Genomic DNA, 20253 nt, shown 5'->3' on the forward strand with positions numbered 1-20253 from the left:
AGACTTGGACTTCATTTATAAGTAAAGGTAACACGATAATAACGTTTTTTAATTCTTTTTTCTATGCTATAGTTTCTATACAGTATATAAAGAAGGCTGACATGACATTTTAAACAAAACACGTTAACTGTTGCCAATCAAATGGTGAATAAGCTACTCTGTGGAGTTCATATGTTTGTAAACCTGACTGTGATGACGTCAGTGCCTCACCAGCCATGAACCTCACCGCACGTCACTGCTTTCTTGATACTTGCACTATGTACAGTTTTTTTATGAAACTGTTTTTGCACATTTACAGTATACAGTTGACATTTTTATTTTACTATGCTTAGCATATCTTGTTTTTTCTATCCTTTCACCCACCCCATCCACTTTCAAATTGCTTCTGTGGACTGAATAAATATTAAAACAAAATATAAAATACAACGAAATATCATCAAGAATAATTCATCCAACAGATAAATAAATAAATGAATGAATGAATGAATGAATGAATAAATAAATAAATAAATAAATAAATACATTCAAACAAAATATAAAATACAACAAAATATCATCAAAAATAATTCATCCAACAGATAAATAAATAAATGAATGAATGAATAAATAAATAAATACATTCAAACAAAATATAAAATACAACAAAATATCATCAAAAATAATTCATCCAACAGATAAATAAGTAAATAAATAAATTCAAACAAAATACACTAAAATACAATAAAATAATACACCATTAAATAAATACATGAATAAATAAATAAATACATAAATAAAGAAAATCGTTGAGCTTACCAGTGCTCTGTCAGTCTTATTAAGCCGCCATTGTCACCTTTTGCCAAAGTGAATTGTGGCTTAGTTTGAAGCTGTATCAACACCACTAAATCTCACGTCATCATCCTCCGAGGGAAAACGAGTGGCCTGCCATCTCTTTGTTTGGAATGAGATCCTGGACCAAGGGGTTCAAGTATTTGGGGGTTTTCTACATAAGTGAAACGGGAAATGGACTGGCGGATTTGCTGCGTCCAATCTTATGATCTGTGGAAGGTGAAGCCTGACCTGAGCCGAAAAAGAGACGGTCGTGTTCGCTAAATAAAGATTGCAGGTGAAATCGGGTGAAATTTGTTTTCCTTCACAGGGATGCCGAGCTTAGGGCTGCTATGGAGTTGGAGGCGCTGTTACTGTTTTCCCACATCATGGTAGCTCAAAGAAGTGGTTATTAGATCTTTTTAGGATGGCTCCCAGGACAAGAAGAATAAGTTTTTCTTCTCTGATTTTTCTCATGGCTGGCCAAGGAACATCTAAGAATCCCCACAAGAATTAGAAGATGTTTTTGAAGTGAGGTCAGCAACCTGACCCAGGATAAGTGGAAGAAAATGGAGGGATTTACAGTGAGTGCAAATCTATGAAATGCGCTACGTATGCAGTCTTACGACCGAGCAGCACCGCAGGTCATCATTTACAACTGCGCGCGGAGAGAGGAATCCTTTAAAATTGAATTTCCATTTCAGCCAGCCAAAGGTCAGTGGGGTTCAAATCGGTTTTTTTATGCATGTCCTTGTGAGGGCATCTCAAAAGAGCATGTCTTGCTGTTCCAGGGAGAAGGGGGGGAGACATGCGGGAAGAATGGGAGGAGACTTGGGCAGGAATGTGCCTGTTGTCTGGGCTGGAGGAGGAGCCAGGGGAGGGAAGAAGAAGGCCTCAAGTGAAGGAGGTGGGACTCCCATGCTCGCCAGTGGACTCCAGAGCAGCCCCCTCGCCGAGGGTCCATCAGATTGACTGATGAGGAGCAACTCGAGCGACACCTAATTGACACCCGGAAAAGGAGGATACGTCCGACGCCCAGGATGAGTGGAGCCACCGAGGTCGTTTGCGATGGTTGGCTCCGGAAATCACCGCCAGAGAAGAAACTTCGCCGTTATGTGAGTACCAGTGGCTACAATGGACTTTTGCCCCCTTATACTCTGATCAAAAACATCCCCTTTTACTTAAGTCTCAAAACTTAATTCACCTTATCACGGCAATATGATAGGAAAGAACTTTATCTATACTCTCTCACACACACACGCACACACACACACACACACACACACACACACACACACACACACACACACACACACACACACACACACACACACGCCCCCCCCCCCCCCCCCCCCCCCCCCCCACACACACACACACACCCACCACATATCCAGCATACCTGTCCAGTGAGTCGTGTTAATCTCCATCCTTGTTGTGACCACAAGTAACTTTTTTATAGATCTCTGTTTTGGTTTTGTTTTTATTCATTTTAATATTGCAATTAGATGTTTTTTTTTTTGCAGAGATGCTATTTTTAATCATGGTTGCGTTTCACATTTGCTTTTGAAATTTATTTATGTATCTATGTATTTATTTATGTATGTATTAATTTATTTATTTATATTAATATATTCATGTACAGTGAAACCTCGGTTTACGAACCCCCTGGCTTACGAACTTTTCGGTTTACAAACGTTACATTTATGAAAATTTTACCTTGGCATATGAACTATTTTTTGGGATACACACAGCGCTCCCACAATGAGTGATGTGTCGTTCGCAAACGAGCCCGTCCTCCTAACAAGAAAATGGTGGCCACTGTTTTTGTCCTCTATTCCCCGGCCCCAGTCTTCGGTTAAAGCCACGTGATTGGTCAAGAACGCAGCAGTGGGGGATGGGGTTACAGACAGAGAGAGAGTGAGGCCGTTCTCCAAAAAACAAAATGGCGTCTTCGGTTAAAGCCACGTGATTGGTCAAGGACCCAGCAGTGGGAGGGGGTGGGGGGTAAACATTAAAGAGACAGGCAGCCACAGAGAGAGAGAGAGAAAACACACACACGAAAGGGAGATGACAGAGCTTGAAACAAAAAAACCCAAAAGTAAAATAGTGAGAAAACGGATCGAAAACAGTGAAATTTGGACCCATTTCAACTTTGATAGTTCAAAAGCAGAGTGTAGATTGGAAGGTTAAAATATCCCATCAATCAGGCTCCACAAATAACCCGCACCAGTCATCTGTACACTTGATGCAAAAAGCTAGCATTCCTCAAGATGGTGAAAGAAGCCTATGTTCCTCATCAAGTGTTTAATGATGAGGAAAACGGACACTCCTTTCCATCAAGCCATCAACGACCATCACAAAGGTAAATAAAATGACTTTATTGTATAGTACAGTTTATTTATTTAATCATAATACTATAGCACATTTATTATACACAAAATAAGGTATATTTTGTGTAGTTTTAAGGCTTAGAAAATTAGAAAGTAGAAAATTATGTTTTATGGGGACCTGGGAACGGATTATTCTCATTTTAATGGTTTCCCATGCGAAATTAATTTTTGGGATACACACTTACACACTCTGTCTGGGCACCAATTAAGTCCGTAAGCCGAGGTCCCACTGTATTCATATAATCATTTATGTTTTTATATATTTATTTATTTAGTTATATGTTTGTTTATTATTTATATACAGTATATTTCTATTTGTTTGTTTGTTTAGTTTTTATTAGCTTATTGATTCATTTTACTTATTTTTATTTGTGTATTTATTTATTTATTTATTTGTTTATTTTTTATTTGTTTGGTTATTTATCTGTAAGCCCAATAATTTGGAGAACATGAAATTAGCTGGTCACTGTTATTCAAAGCCGTACATCAGGTGTTAATGGTTGTTTATCCATGTGTGGCCTCCAATTGCCCAGCAACCAGTTCAGGGTGTCCCCCACTGACTGCCCAAACTAGCTGGGAGAGGATTTAGTTTATCCATGACCCAAAATAGGACAAGTGGACGGTGACTTGGATATTGTTGGCTGAAAAAAAACTTTTGTAGCTCTGCGTGTTTTTGATGGCGGTGGGTGCCCGTTGTCAACACGACAAGAGCCTTGTGACTGCGGCAGCCAAAGCGTGTGCTCATGCGAAGATTTGGGCTAAAGTTCGAGCGGCAAACTTCATCACACGCTCCCTCTGTGCGCATGTTATGTAATCCCTTCTAATCGCTCTCAGCTGCGCCTTCTTGAAAGCGATGGAAGGACTTGTTTCCAAAGAGAATGGAAAGAAACGCACGCATGCTCGCTCGCGCGCGCTTGAATATGTGGAAGACCTCCCTGGTCGGATGGTTCCGAAATGAGCGCATGGATGGAACCGGGATGTCACGCGGCCGCGCAAGGGAGATGTGACAGGATGGGGAAGAACAGAGGTCTAAATAAGCAAAGTGGAAGGCGGGAAGCGGTTGTTAAAGTTTGGGCTTTTGGTTTTTGGTTTGGATAGCAGCCGGGAAGGAAGTGCTCTTTTGGGTCCATTGTGTCCACTTCCTGTCGAAAGGAGGTGGGGGTCGAGAATGAAAAGCAAAGGAAGAGGAAAGAGGATTTGAGAAAGTGTTTAGTGACTCTCAAAACACGGCTTCTTTTCAGGTACACTCCACTTCCTGTTTGACTATACTTCCTCTCCCTGTCTGTTTTCAGCAGGTTAGCTTGAAGTGTTGTGCTCTTATCATGGACAAAAAAAGAGCAGTGGTTCTTCATCTTTTCAGAGGCACCCAACCCAACCACTTAATATACACATTCACCAAACCCTTCAAAATTAGTGAAAAATAAATCTGTTTTTTTTTACAAAGGCAAGGCCTCATTGTAAAATTAAATTAATTAAAATAAAAATGGTTAAAAACATAAAATACAACACATGACATGAGTGTTTTTTGTAATTTGCTTTAATTTTGCTTTATTTATTGCGACACTTACTTTCACGACAATCACACGCGACTGAGAAAAATGTCATGTGATCATCCGCAGCCAATGACGGCCAAGTTGGCGTGTCATAAAAATTAACATGTGTCTTAATAATAATAATAATAATAATAATAATAATATAATAATAATAATAATAATAATAATAATAATAATAATAATACATTTCATTTATAAGCTCCTTTGAAACCTCTCAAGGTCACTTTACAGTCACAGGATAAGTTTTTCTGTGGGTGAGCAGCGGCAGCCACATCAGCGTTAAATGTCTTACCCTCAATGACAGAACCTGCGTCGAACCCATGAGACCGACTCATCGAACCCTAGGGGTTCGGACCCGTAATGGTAAAAATCCACAATATCAGTGACGTGCGGTGAGGTTCATGGCTGGTGAGGCACTGACGTCATCACAGTCAGATTTACAAACATATGAACTCTACAGAGTAGCTTATTCACCATTTGATTGGCAACAGTTAGCATGTTTTGTTTAAAATTTCATGTCAGCATTCTCTATATAAACTGTAGCATAGAAAAAACGAATTAAAAGACTGTTATTATCATGTTACCTTTACTTATAAATGAAGTCCATACGCTGCTTCTTCTGAAGAAAGGCCTCTTTACCTTCTTTGTAGAAGCCTTCCTTATCTTTCCCCCGTTTTAAAAGTCTCTGTATTTCTTTCAATTTAGATATGTAATCCTCCATTCTGAAAATAAGGCCAAGCAACACGAAAAAATGTCTGGATGGTTGCACTTAACTTGCTTTCATGAGGCAGGAGGCAGGAGAACTGTGTGCCTCACCTATGCATTAGTTTGGATGAAAATAAACTAAAATAAAAACTGTAGTACGTACAGTGTTTATAATGTAAAATAACTTTACATTATATACACCAGATAAACTGTAAAAATTTAGTTCATATACTAAAAGTGTTTGAACACTTTTATAGCGATATGCGGAGGGACAGCAATGCGGTCTCACTCCAGAGAAAGCCAACACAGCTCGCATAGTCATTGTGCAATCCATGGTGAGGCTCAGCCGTCTGCTGCCTCACCGCTCGTCTCCACTTAGGATTTGAATGGTAAATGTCAAAATCCAGCGATTTTGAAAAAAAACCAAACATGGTGAAGTTAAATGGAAAAGAACTTTAAAGTACAAAATACTCAATAAATATAACTGTTTAATTTATTCTTCATTGATATTTCCATGATGACAGGTGAGGCACGGCCTCACCTGCCTCCCCTGACTGCACGTCACTGCACAATATGGAGACACAGCATTAGCAACATTTGTAAGATACCTTTACCACCCTTTGTGATTGAAACGTATTAAAATGCAGTTTTCAAAATAAGGGCTAGCTCTATAAAAGAAAGGCAACTGACCGTGAAAACAAAGAAAAGCTTCAAGTATGGGATATTTCAACTCAACAGTGTTTCACTTTTGCGAGTGAAAGTCCACTAGTTCCCTGCTAACAAAGCCTATCACACGTTTGTCCGCGTGTGTGCGGGCGTGTGCATGCGCGCGCGTGTGTGTGTGCGTGTGTGTGCGTTTGAAGTGCAGCAAAGTTCCCCCAAACAATAATTTGTTGCCATGTTCTCCTGGAGGCGTGGAAGAGGCGCTGGTTCGTGCTTCGCAGCAGGCGGCTGAGCGGCGAGCCGGACGTTCTGCAGTATTACAAAAACCCGCATTCCAGGCGGCCTATCAGAACCATCAACTTGAACTCGTGTGAGCAGGTACGCAACACGCAGCGCCCACGGCAAACGGGCGAGATAGTTGAGGTCTCCTCCTGCAGGTGGACGCCGGGCTGTCGTTCACAAAGAAGGAATTGGAGAAGAGCTTCGTGTTCGACCTGAAGACGGAGGAGAGGACGTGGTACCTCGTGGCCGAGTCCGAGGACGACATGAACCGCTGGGTGGCGGCCATCTGCCTGCTGTGTGGCTTTAATCCTACCGAAGGTCAGTGAGACACGTTTGAGGAAGTCCATTTCGTTAAAATCGCTCTTCCAAAATAAACATGGCTAAACGCTTTCAACTTCATTCATTCATATTTTTTTTCTACTTTGCATTTGCAGTTCCTGACAGCTCTCTCGTTTCCGTGGGAACGGCATCTGCCCCGACCCCTCGCGACCTAGCGACATTGCGCCCCCCAGAGGCTGATAGTGGTCATGGGCAGGAGGACTACCTGTGGCTGGCGCAATGCCAGACTCGGGTCAGGTAAAAAGAATTGGAAGGTGCACTTTCCATGTTACGGCGTTACCATGGCGATAGTCACCCCCCTCAGCCCACACACACCCGTCTTTGACGATGACCGCCGAGTGTTGACTTTTCCCACCGCAGACCCCCCAAAGGTTCCTCCCCATCCATGGAAAGCGACAACGGTGACCAGCTCCACCTCCCTCCCCCTCCCACTTCCACCTCCTCATCTTCTTCGTCCTCGCCTTCTACTCTTCCCATCAGCCTCCCCCCTCCTTCCTCCAGTTCCCGGACGGCGCCGTGGACGGCCGCCCCGCTGACGAGCGCCCTCAGCCAATCTCTGGACTCGGGCGTGACTCCTGACCTTCACAAAGGAGGTGGCAAGCCTCGCTGTCACCCCTCCCCTCACCCCAGGAAGCACTCTTTGGATTTGCACCTGCGTCCCGAGGCCGTGCGCATCGATGACGACGCCCCCACAGGTGGCTACCAAGTGCCCCGCACGGCATCCGGACCTCAGCCGGCCCCCGCTCTGCGCCCCTCCTCCACCCCTTGCGCGGTACCCCTCAGCCAGGCAGAGCGATGCGCCTCCACACCAGCTCAGCCCCCGCCGCGCCCGCCAAAGCCCGTCGCCATCGCAGCACAAGGAGAAAGTCCCGCGGGGGGCAAGTCACTCCCAGGTGAGGTGCCCTAAACGTTGTTTTTTTTGGAGGTCTGTTTTTGTCTTTGTGTGAAGCTGTCGCTTGAGTTTTGAATTTGGCCATGCATCCAACTCACCAATACTACAGTGGATAAAATAATCACACCAAAAGCCCGTTCTCTCACTTCTTTCTTTCTTTCTTTCTTTCTTTCTTTCTTTCTTTCTTTCTTTCTTTCTTTCTTTCTTTCTTTCTTTCTTTCTTTCTTTCTTTCTTTCTTTCTTTCTTTCTTTCTTTCTTTCTTTCTTTCTTTCTTTTTTCTTTCTGCTTCCTTCTTGCTTTCTTGCTTTCTTGCTTTCTTGATATCTTTCTTGTTTTCTGTTCAGGTGGTTTTGATGTTTTAGATTTAGTTCCTGCTGACTTTATTTTCATACCATTTCTCAAATACAACCGGCTGTTCTCTCCTGTCTGCTTATTAGGATCCACAACCGCCATCATCATGCACCTTGCAAACCGTGACACTTTCTTGCTTTCTTACTTTCATTCTTGCTTTCTTTCTTTCTTGTTTTCTTGCTTTTTTGTTCTCTTGCTTTGTTTCTTTGTTTCTTTCATTCTTTCTCTCTTTCTTTTTTTACTTTTTTTCTTCCTTGCGTTCATTCTATTTTTCTCTCTGTTTTTAATTTTCAACAGATTCTTTTCTTGTAGACAGTGACTTTTTTTTCAATTACCGTGCCTTCTTTCTTTTTTTTCTTTCTTTTGTTCTCTTTCTTCTTTTTTTCCTCTTTCTTTACCTGTCTGTTTATTTATTTATCTGTATATGTATTTATGTATTTATTAGTTATTTGTATACGAATGGATTTATTTATTTATTTGTTTTTATTTATTTATCTGTATACATATGAATTTATGTATTTATATGTTTGTATTTATTTATTTGTTTGTTTATTTATTTGTTTTATTTAACCCATTTATGCCAAGCGTGTTGATATGAAGACATTCATTTTTACAAAATCAAAATAAAATCAAAACAGAGTATCAAATAGGTTCAAGCGGAGTATATAAGTAACAATAATACCTGGCTGCCTTTCCAGCAGTTCATGTATTTCTTTTTTCTACTTTCATTCCTTTCATCACTTTGCTGCTGTGAAATGTAAATTTCTCCACTGTGAGACTAATAAAGGCAAATCCAATCCAAATCCAATCCAATCCAATACATAATACATGGATACATATATGTCATTAACAATAATTAACGTGGCAAGAAACAACATTAATGCATTTGAAAATGAATTCATCTGTGCTCATACGGACACGCTCGGTGTAAATGAGTTCAAGAGCATGAACTCAATCACTGCAAGGCCAGTAAAAAAGTGGCTCTTTGACATCCACTACATCAAATTTCCCCACTGTGGGACTATTCATGGCTTTCTGATTCTGATCTATGGCAGAGAACGAGTATGGCAAAAAAAAGAAAAAATAATGCTATATTCCCCACATTCGGTGCCTCTTGATGTTTTTCCTATTGTTGTGTTTGTTTGTGTATTCAGGTTGCGGGTCGCTCTGCGCCGCTCGCTCTCTGTCTGACCGGGCAAGCATTTTTGACTTCAGCGACAGCTTCAACAGCTACTTTGTAAGTTATTCTACCGAGAAAAATGATCACCCACAGTCCCTGATGTGGTCTTAATTAATTAATCTCACCCTCCTTTAAATGTTTGGGAGGTGCGATGTGTTTGAGCTGGACCTTGACAGGTTGCCTTGCACTGTCAGTTTAATAAAGGCATGGTACCGCTGGGCAGCGTTTGCTCCGAAGATGACGGCGTGGACCAAAATTACGTCGCCATGGCCGCCGCCACCACTGAGCCGCCGCTCACTGCACGGTTCGTTTCGTCTATAAGCGTGAGTTTTGAGATTGTATCTTCGTCACCCTCGCCATCCTATTTTCATTCTTTCAGGCCGGCGGAGGAATGCCTTCATCGCCAAGAGGTCAACTACGTCCCTATGACCCCCGTCGCCGCTCGGCCGCTCGCCTCAGCAGACCTGCCGTGTTTTGGGAGGCAGGTGCCGCCACCTGCTCACACGGGCTTCCGGAGAAGCCCCCCGACGCCCGCCGCGCCCCCTACCCCTCCGAACCGCACTAGTGGGTGGTGCAGGGGCCTGCCGCCCCCCATCCACCGCGATCTCAAGCCGAGGCGTAGCGGTGAGGATGGCAGATGCACGCTACTTCACTGAAATCTGCATTATTTTTTATATCAGTGTTTGAAATAACGTCTGCCCGGTGGCCCGGGGCGTACAACCTTTACGTCGGGCGTACAACTTTCAAAACGTCTCGGCCCGGGTGGCCGCCAACTTCTTCAAGAAAAAAATATATAGATTTTTTTTCCAAATCAAACGTTTGTTTTATTCAATAAAGCAAAAGCTACAATCAAACCGCTACACACCACGTGGACTCTTCTTTCTAAGCGCCTTTCAAAACGTTCAAGTACACTTGAAAGTCACGATATAGTCCGAAGCACGAAACAGGCTTCTGATTGGCTACCGTGCCGAGTATGCAAATTCGTTTGGCAATTTGCATACTCGGCACGGCAGCCAATCAGAAGCCTGTTTCGTGCTTCGGACTATACCGTGACTCTAAAGTGTACTTGAAAGTTTTAAAAGCCGCTTAGAAAGAGGAGTCCACGCGGCTTTGAGCAGACAATCTAACGCAAATATGGCATTGTGCACCATGACGACAACTGGAGCAAAATCTTCAGTAAGGGATATTTACCATAAATTAAGCAAGGGAGCATTTGTTGTAGGTACTTCCTTAATTAAAAAATATCCTTTACACTTTGCAACAATGTTTTTTTTTGCGATTAGTCATCTTATTGTGTTTCAAGTTGTGAAAAATGGGGAAGGCAACTTTATGGCCGGGCAGGCGACTTTTCAAAGTTGTCTGCCCAGGTGTCCGTTAACTTTTTGTCATGAGTTTCAGACATTGTTTATATCCATAATATTTGTGGGTTTAACTCCATGTATTTTTTATGCCCTCTAACGTGGGAAAGGACAGCTGCAGTCGTTCAAAACACAAACACACGTGTGATTTATCTAAATTAAGCCGCCATACTCACCTAAGATCATATCAGTGCTCAGCACCAAAATGTCACCAGATAACGTCAAAGTACTAGTTGTATATGATGTGTTCCATTTTTTTTCAGTGACTGACAGAAGTCTTCTTTCCTTTCGGCTTTTCTTTTGAAGGGGTCGCCACAGCGAATCAGTGTCCTCCATTTTCAGAGATTTGATTCCCATGTTTGTTTTGGCCAAGCTTTTACGTCGGATGCCCTTCCTGACACAATCCTCTGTATTTATCCGGGCTTGGGACCAGCACAATAAGACACTGGCTTATGTCCCCTTGTGGCTACAGAACAAGTGACTGAAAAAAGTATGCTGCATATTCTTTCATTTGCATGTTTGTAGATTTCTCTTTATTTATTTTTGCCTGGGTACGGCTCCAAGGCAATGTAAAGAGCTGTGTTTTATTTATTTGTTTGTTTGTTTATTTATTGATGATGTTTATTATCTATTTTATCAAATATTCAGAGAGTTGCTTGTTCTGTAGCCACAAGGGGACATAAGACAGTGTCTTATTGTGCTGGTCCCAAGCCCGGATAAATACAGAAGGTTGTGTCAGGAAGGACATCCGACGTAAAAGCTTGGCCAAAACAAACATGGGAATCAAACCTTTGAAGATGGAGGACACTGATTCGCTGTGGCGACCCCTTAAAGGGAAAAGCCGAACGGAAAAGAAAAATATTATCTATTTATCTGTTTGTTTATTTGATTTATTTGTTTCATTATATTATTTAATTAACTAGTTCATTAACTCATTGAATGCCATTCCCGAATTTATTCAAGAATTGAAAAGTGTGAGGTGGAGCACCATTCCCGAATTTGTTCATGTTTTGATTTTTCATGCAAGGGGGTAGGTGGGGGGTGTATAAAGCACTGGTCAGACCTGTGTCAATGTTTTTCCCTCCTATGAGGGGGCAGCATTTGCCTTTTTTACAGCCGCCCCCATTTCAGGCTCAGATTAATCCAGATCCATATAATTTAGGAAAATCACTTTTTTTTCTGATGAAAGAATAGAGTCTAAGGTTTCTTATGCTGCATTGAATGTTTATGTTGTAATCATAATAATAATACATTTCATTTATAAGCGCCTTTCAAAACTCTTACACTTTACATTCACAGGATATTTTTTCTGCAGGTGAGCAGTGGCAGCCACACACGCCAGCGTTCACTCAACACGGAAGTAACATACATTTAAAAAAATGAATAAATCACAACACAATATTCTGTGGGTCGTGCAATTTGAGTGAAAATGACAAACACCCTGGTACTGGAGTGGTCACATTATTGCAATTAGTTAATTGAATGAGTCAATTAACTAATTAATTAATTACTTTTGTTAAATGCATTTCAAAATTCTGCTCTAATAACTTTAATAAGTGCATGTCAGTGCATCTCAAAGCCATTGTTTTGTCGTCTTGTCTCCCAGGGAAACCAGCTCCTTTGAATCTCCCTCCGGTACAGCAGGAATGGCAGGAAGTCCCACCCCCTGTGCGCTCACCCGTCACTCGAACCTTCACGAGAGAGTATGTATCTGTAGGATGGGCTTCCAACATCACTCAAAGCCTACATTTATAGTCAAAATAGCTGCTGCATCTCAACCAAAACATATTGAGGTCGCCCTCTTGTGGCAGCATAAGGAGTGACAGCAATCTTGCCATCCATCTGCTTGGGGGCGTCAAATGTGCCTTGCTACTTCTAATTCATGTCTTTGCGGGGCGTGTCAGATCGCCCAGTCGCCATTCAGCCAGGCCGACCTCGTCCCACAGTTCATCTCCTTCCTCCGACTCGGATGATCCAGATGACAGCTACGTCGCCATGACGACCACTGGTCTCAGCTTCAGCGCGGGAGAGCCCGTAAATAACGATTTCCTCCGTCCCCTCCTTGTGATGGATTAATTCCCTCTTTTTCATTTCTTTTTTTTCCCCTTCCTCCGTGCGTGCAGTCACTGAGACTCATGCTTCACCGGGCCTCCGAGGGCGGGGCCAGCAGCCCCTTGGCTCGGCGAGCCAGAGGCAACAAACAGGTGGAGTACCTGGACCTGGACCTCCACACGGGGCGATCGACACCAACCAGACAGGTAAAAGTTCTCCGAGCTGCCTCTTGCTGAACTAAAAAATCTTTTCCAATAATGTTGACTTTTTTGAATATCCATCTGAGCATTTGTGAGACATTTTGTGTCGTGACGCTGCAGAAACGTTGCCCGGATGACATCGACGGCAGAGGCGACAAGCCAGCCGAGGGCGCGGAGGACTGCGCCCGGGGCGTACGCGTGCGCGTGGACTATGTGGTGGTGGACCCCAAGAGGACCAAGGCCCTGAGGAGCACCAGAGAGGCGTGGCATGATGGGAGAATGTCCACGGAAAAGTGCAAAGAACACAGCTGAGCATTTATTTTGATCTGAAGATCTAGAGACCAATGTGAAGCCAATTGACGATTGAAAGGAAGCGCTTTAGATCAACTAGATCAGGGGTCGGGAACCTTTTTGACTGAGAGAGCAATAAAAGTAAAATATTTAGAAATGTTTTTCAGTGAGAGGCACACACACACGCATGCAAACGCGCACGTGCTTCCAACAAAATGTCAGAATGTATTATTTAAAATAACTTGTGATAATACTCACCATTAATATGAATAGTTTTCCGTTCCTCATAATTGGTAAAAAAATCCAGCCAAATGATCGGGATAAAAGTCAACTTGCCGGTTCCATAGGCGAAGCTACTGCTAGCTAGCCTGCACACTGCTCATTAGCTTGCACGCTTGCTTTCTGCTGCCCCTCACAAAAGTATACTGATGCTAACACTAGCATGGGGCTTGTCAAAGTGCCGCTGACATTCAACTGTTTCACTCATGGTATTGTTCATTGCAAATTAGAATCACGGCAGAACTTTTTCTCTCCACAAAGGTGAATCCTTCCGTCCATTCAACGTCATTTTTTTGTACTCGTCAGGCTTATTTAAAAGGGGGCATTTACCTGTTTCTACATCAACGGCCATAGATCAGTATCATCCAATCAAAATTGCGCTTTCCGCCAACTGCCGGCCAAACAGGAAATGAACAGCGAAAAAGCAAGAATATGTATTTAGTTTTATCGGCGAGCCAGATGCAATCATCAAAAGAGTCATATATGGCTCACGAGCCATAGGTTCCCGACACCTGAACTAGATTGATTTTTAGCTGTTTTTGCTCCAAATGATCAAATATGCGATTTTGTGATTTAAGAAATAATCCATCCGTGGTCGCCAGTCAATCAATCACAGGACGCATGGATCATTCCCATTCCACGATTGTTAGCATTTTGTTTGTTTTGTTTTAATCTGTCATCATTTCTTGGCATGATTGACAGAATCTGGTTTAATTTATTGCTTTGTATTGGAATAAAAACATGTGACATCACAAACGACTGTTGTTCGCATTTGTCAAGATGTAACTGAAAATCCCAACGCTCAGCAATAACTACATTTTTGTCCATGCGCTTCCCCTCGGGGGCTCCCAAGCAAGCGAGATCAAGTGCGATGAAGGGCGGTAACCTCATTAAGTCTGCAAGTCAACCGTGCAAATGTCCCCGGAGAACGTCGCGATACCACGTCTGTGCATTTTCAAGATACGTTTTTCTTTGTTGGAATGCAATCGTGAACACCAAGATGAGTGTCGATCAGAGCGACGTGTCTTTGGATTTCGTTGTTGGGTGAACAAGGGTGTCGGGGTGGTTTGTGTGTGTGTTGTGTGTGTGTGTGTGTGTGTGTGTGTGTGTGTGTGTGTGTGTGTGTGTGTGTGTGTGTGTGTGTGTGTGTGTGCGTGTGTGTGCAAGCGACAATTACCCGATAAGATGCCCGATAAGTAAATGAAAGGAAAGGGCGCAGCTCAAATCAACTCCACCACCGCACGGGCTCCCTCTCAGAAGGAGGACGACCCAGGTGGACTGATGTTCCCCCATTGGCGTCGGACGCAAAACTGGCTCGATCTCATCCAAACCGGTGCACTTCTCTGTTCCCTTTAAGAGTTTCACGTTTGGAGTCTCCTTCGTACAGGAAGTGACTACTTCTATGTGGGGTAAGGAAACGTGCTGCACATCATGAAGGAGACGCAGCAAACTAAAGATCCCACAGAGACCACTCCGGTTGTTGACTCGATCAGCACTGGCCCCTCCAACGTGCCACTCGTCTCTGCCTTAACGCCTTGGACTTTACGGACCTTTGGGATGAGGAAGACTTGGACGCCGAAGTGGAAGCAACCAACCTGGGAAGCGACTCCAGCAAGGACGGATACGGCGGCCTCCTTGCACCTCCGCCACCCCCTCCTCTAGACCCCCAAATCTTCATGGCCTCCCCAAAGAGATCCTGCGCGACAAGCGGCACCTTGAAGCTCCACTGGCGGGCGCTGCAGAGTGTGGCCCCGCTTCCCAGGAAGACTCATTTCGGGATGCAGACTATCTGGACCACGCTGGATCCGGTCCAATTAGATACAGCGCAACTGGAGTTCCTGTTCGCATGGAAGGGAAAGAGCGCCTGTTCCAGTTTTGCTTGTGGCCAGCGGGTATGAGTCGTCGGCGGTAGGTATATAGAATTCTCGCTGAACGTTCTCACTTGAAAACCAGAAACAAGCCTCGATCTCAGTCTTGGGGATGAAGAGAAGTAACAATGTCACAATTACCCTGAGCGGCCTGCCTCCCCCACACCTTCTCCCGCCTGCGATTTACAACATGGATTCCACTGTGCTGGACCGCGAGGACATCCAGGTGCGATGGCACCAGGTTCAGTTCTTCACCGAATCCCGATGCCGTCGTTTGGCTTTTCAGTGTTTTGCTCTGCTTTGCAGCGGCTTCGGACGCTCGTTCCAACAGAGGAGGAGCTAAATTTGATCAAGGAGGCCAAAGTCCAGAATCCCAACTCCCATCTCGCCCCAGCTGAGCTCTGCTTACTGGCTTTGGGAGAGATCCCTCATCTGGTCTCCAGGCTTCAGCTGTGGGCCTTCGTGTTGGATTACGACTCCTTGGAGCAGGTGAGTCTGGACAACGTTGTTTGACTTGACTCGTGGGGTCACCATGTTCTCCCCCTGCCCCCCCACCCGCCTCTCGCCATTTATTAGGAAATCGCCAAGCCTCTCTTCTACCTGAAGCAGGCCATGGAGCAGCTGGTCGCCAGCCAGACGTTCAGACATGTACTTGCGACGGTGCTGGCCATCGGGAACTTTCTCAACGGGTGTAAAGTGAGGGTGATCGATGGGAAAGCAGGCACAAACCCACGCCTGTTCCTCCCCGGTTACAAACTGGTGTCCATTACTCCCCAGGCACGCGGTTTCGAGTTGAGCTACCTGAGCAAGCTCTCTCAAGTGCGGGACACGCATTCTCGCCAACCTCTGCTCCATCATGTCTGTGTGCTCCTTCTTCAGCTCTACCCACAATCCTCTGACCTGTACTCAGACCTGACGACTGTGAGCAAAGCCGGCAAGGTGCCGTCAAGTCCTCTCTCAAAACAAAATCCACCATTCAAACTTCATACGTGGTTCGAATTAGTCTCGCGTATTTGCAGTGCGACTACGCCCTGGTCCTCGCCAACCTGGACCGCCTTGATACCCTGTGGAAGAGATCATGGGACCAGTTGACGGTTTTGGATAAATCAGATGGTTTAAAACTGGAAAAAGGGGAGAAGAGGCGAATTGCTGGAGGAGGCGAAAGTCCGGGATTTGCTGGCGTACTTCGCCAAAAGCTCCCAAATCTTCTGGAAGAGTGTCAGGACAGGACCAAGGTCCTGAGAGCCGTACACCGTCGGGTCATCAACAGGTTGGTTTGAATACGGAGCCTTTAATTGGCGTCACGTCTGAAAACAAAGTTCATTTGCAGGTTCCACTCCTTTCTCCTGTTCCTGGGTTACTCCAGAGCGATGGCACGAGAAACCAGACCCGAGAACTTCTGTAAAACCATAAGTAACTTCTCCCTGGAGTTCCGATCTGTTTGGCAAGTGGTTCTCCTTCAGAAAGAGCGGACCGCGAGAAGCCCGGTTTCGAACGCTGTGTCGAGAGGGGCCAAATGTCAGCCGTCTCAGACAACGGTACGGCAAAATGAAGCACCTTCTTGGGCAATTAGTCAAACCAGCGGTCGCTCACCGGGTCTGTGTTGATTGGCTAGGAAAGTCAGCAACATTGCACACTGGAAGAGGTGCTGAGGACGTCCGAGTCCACCTCCAGGCTGGATGGGACTCTTCCTCTACCCCGCAGGAGGATGCCAAACATCCGAGGTGAGGTTGTGATTATTCTCAAGCACAGGTGACACATCATTTTATTTGGCCCGTGAAAGCAAATCCCTCATGTCCATGATGCTTGCTAAAATCCAACCCAAAATTTCAAATTGTCGTATGAAAACCACAATAACAGTCATTATTTCGACTGCAAATTTGAAAACTACTTATTCATTAATGCATTTTGCACTCTGTATGTAATATGTGGTGGGGATGAAACATTCTAATGAGCTCTCTAAATTCATAACGGCCCTCGAGAGGAAACCGGAATTACAGTGTGGCCCCCTGCAAAAAAAAAAAAAAAAAAAGACTTTGACACCCTTGTTCTAAAGTCTTATTTGTCTAACCAAGAAAGTAATTTTTTTGTTTTTCTTTTTGTACCCGGACCAGGTCCAGTCTTGACATAAATTCAACCGGGAAGCCTGCTGTTAAAAAGCCAATACAGTTTGTCACTTGAAGTAAAAGTGGTCGCAGAACCATGCGCGTGTGTGTGTGTGTGTATGTGTGTGTGTGCGTGTGTGTGTGTGTGTGTGTGTGTGTGTGTGTGTGTGTGTGTGTGTTTGTGTGTGTGTGTGCGTGTGTGTGTGTGTGCGTGCGTGCGTGCGTGTGTGTGTGTGTGTGTGTGTGTGTGTGTGTGTGTGTGTGTGTGTGTGTGTGTGTGTGTGTGTGTGTGTGTGTGTGTGTGTGTGTGTGTGTGTGTGTGTGTTTTTTGCATTAGTTGACCAAATGACAAATTGGCTAACTTAAAAATCAAAGAAAAAACTTCAACTTTTGGACATGTTGTATTCCTCTTTTAAAATAAAGTGTTGTCATTTCAGATTTCACAAGCAATGAGATATAAAATGTTCCTTTCTGTCTGTGTTATTTTGGTGCTAACGCAAGCGGTGTTATCGTCGATCGACTTAACCGAGGACAAGGTTGAGCTTTGTGATTGACACAATATTAAGTTAGCTACTGATTTTTTAAATGTTCTCCAAAGAATCATGGGGGGGGTTGAACTGCTGAAATTGAGTCAGGTTCCTATGCCCTCGTTTTACATTCGCCCCAAAGGGCAAGAAACTGTCTTGGAACCTCGGTCATTTGTCGGAAAGGTTTTCTGGCTCTTCTCCCTGCCACGAAGTAGAAAAGAGTGAACCATTGTAGTTTATGTCGAAAAAAAGAGGACCTGGTACGGAAAAGGGAGCAGCTGGCGTCACCCTGTGGCCAGACGGCTTTCAACCATAATGTCATTTTTTTAACCTCAGATTCCGCCTTCAACCCCTGTTGTACAACGACATCACCGCCATGATGGATGTGGCACAAACGATCGACATGAGATAAATGACACCTTCGCTAACGTAATATTGTGTCAACGGCCGTTTAACGATCACATCTCACCTTATGGGATGGAGACGGAGCAGTTTGAAAACAGTTTCGAACATCTTTTATTTTACCATTTTGTAAATGAAACGCAAAATCAGTATAACATTGAAGACGTTAAAAAACAGAGCAAGCCACTGCTCACCCGCAGAAAAAAAGTGTTTTAATCCTGTGACTGTAAAGTGTATTTGAGAATTTTGAGAGACGCTTATAAATGGAAATTTATTATTATTATTATTATTATTATTATTATTATTATTATTATTATTATTATTATTATTATTATTATTATGTAGCCGTTGAGGAAAGAGCACACACGACTGAATGTGGAGACGTGTTTATTCCAACGGCTAACAAGTGGATCTGAGCCAAACAGAAATGCAGTGAAATATATGTGATATGAACCCGCCCCCTCTCGTGCACCTGCTGGGTGACATGCTTGGTCCTAGTGCCCTCTACTTCTCCTTCTTCTTCTTCTTCTTCTTCTTCTTCTTCTTCTTCTTCTTCTTCTTCTTTTCTTCTTCTTGTTCTTATTATTATTATTATTATTATTATTATTATTATTATTATTATTATTATTATTTAATTTAAAACACATTCTTAAAAAAATAATGACAGTTATTGTGGTTTACATCAGACAATTTGAATTTTTGGTTCAGACTTTAGAAAGCTTCATGGTATTTCACAAGTTTGATTTGCTTTTATGGGCCGAATAAATTGATGTGGCGGGCCAGATTTGGCCCCCGGGCCGTGACTTTGACGCGTGTGCTCTAAAACATGGTGTATCTACCCCGGTCAAAGATGGTACTGATATCCAAAATGTTTATCACGGAACACCGTGAAAACTAAAAGACATTTAAAACAACATTCGGCATTAATACAATATGTTCGACAAGACATACAGTAAATCAGCACATTAATACCGTGTGCGCCTTGTAAACCGAAAGTAGACAAACTGTAATGACGTTGAATAGACCGTCGTTCTCCCTCTCGCACAATTGTTCTCGATCTGTCTCTCTCCAGCGATTTCTCTCGCAAATTGAAACACGTAACACAGAACCGGAAGTGATCCTCACAAAATATTCCAAATTGAAAAGGATTTTAAGAAAAACATAAATATGAAGGTTCACGTATACATGAAACACATTTACAAGCCCAAATAAATTATTATTTTTGTTGTCATAGCAATGACTTAATATTGGCGGCAGCTACACATTGAACATTTTCATGTCAAAACGTGATACCTTGATGTAAAAATATGGAAATGAAGATCTAAAAATGTGACTCATCACCGAATATCTTTTCACATTGAAACAGAATGGATATTGTGATTTTAAGGTTAGCGCCATCGGAATCGGAAGCACCTGCATCTGCCTCTTGATGCAGAATGGGACCAAGGTCATGAAAGAAGCCTGCGAGGGCAACCTATGCACATTTTGTACTTTACATGATCGAATTAAATTCACGTTTTAATTTTTACGGTTCTTTTCCCCAAATGAGCAAGCTTGGTGTTATCATGCTAATGAAATGGCGAGCTTGATAACTAATATAATGCCAGTCAAAAAAAATATCGAATTTCACTGCGCTCACTTTTACTTTTACTCTGGTTGTAAAATCCGTCTTTCATCTCCCCCCACATTTCTACTCTATATGGCACAAAATTCGGGAATGACCTCGACCTGGCAATTTACTGCAATTTTCTTTCCAGTTAGTTTCTGCCTTCGTGTCGTGCCAGTTCTTCCATTTACGAAGGGTGTTAGTAGTTTTCCATCGCTTTGGCTTTCCTTGAAGCAATCGTACAGTTTTAACAGTTTGTAAATTTGACTTTAAAATATTTATAGATACATCCACCATCGTAAAAACAGGTTTAAATGGCGGGACCTGTTCGGTCATCGTGTGTTGTAGCATTGAGCTGCCGCTGCCGCTGCCGCTGGAGTACAGAGAGCCCATAGTTGTCAA

General features: G+C 43.4%; 2 protein-coding genes across 3 annotated transcripts; both read left to right on the forward strand.

Annotated features, from left to right (window-relative positions):
* The first annotated feature begins 1672 nt into the window (after window positions 1-1672).
* On the forward strand, window positions 1673-14114 carry LOC148902271 (GRB2-associated-binding protein 1-like). Of its 2 annotated transcripts, none has more exons than XM_088990656.1 (12): window positions 1673-1922; window positions 6368-6496; window positions 6556-6718; window positions 6835-6976; window positions 7100-7632; window positions 9138-9220; window positions 9358-9467; window positions 9543-9787; window positions 12128-12224; window positions 12426-12555; window positions 12645-12779; window positions 12894-14114. In XM_088990656.1, exons 1-12 carry the CDS (start codon window positions 1848-1850, stop codon window positions 13083-13085), a joined length of 2034 nt encoding a protein of 677 aa, XP_088846782.1. In that variant the 5' UTR covers window positions 1673-1847; the 3' UTR covers window positions 13086-14114. The 2 variants fall into 2 exon arrangements, with proteins under 2 accessions (XP_088846782.1, XP_088846783.1); XM_088990657.1 differs by lacking the exon at window positions 1673-1922 and adding an exon at window positions 2209-4438.
* Window positions 14115-14595: 481 nt separating this feature from the next.
* Window positions 14596-16994, forward strand: LOC148902272 (FH1/FH2 domain-containing protein 1). The gene is given in 9 exon segments (XM_089018198.1): window positions 14596-14826; window positions 14829-15235; window positions 15297-15437; window positions 15518-15700; window positions 15788-15907; window positions 15989-16150; window positions 16231-16481; window positions 16542-16749; window positions 16827-16994. Coding segments are annotated over 9 exon segments (1665 nt in total). The 5' UTR covers window positions 14596-14774; the 3' UTR covers window positions 16968-16994.
* The last annotated feature ends 3259 nt before the right edge of the window (window positions 16995-20253 follow it).

This window comes from Hippocampus bargibanti, linkage group LG02, assembly GCF_051943395.1.
Source record: "Hippocampus bargibanti isolate YZ-2025 linkage group LG02, ASM5194339v1, whole genome shotgun sequence".
NCBI classification, from domain to species: Eukaryota; Metazoa; Chordata; class Actinopteri; order Syngnathiformes; family Syngnathidae; genus Hippocampus; species Hippocampus bargibanti.

Coding starts and splice junctions, on each gene's coding strand:
- LOC148902271 (XM_088990656.1), top strand. CDS start 1,848: ATGAGTGGAGCCACCGAGGTCGTTTGCGATGGTTGGCTCCGGAAATCA. Junction 6,497..6,555: donor ACTTGAACTCGTGTGAGCAG/GTACGCAACACG, acceptor CTCCTCCTGCAG/GTGGACGCCGGGCTGTCGTT. Junction 7,633..9,137: donor GGGGGGCAAGTCACTCCCAG/GTGAGGTGCCCT, acceptor TTGTGTATTCAG/GTTGCGGGTCGCTCTGCGCC.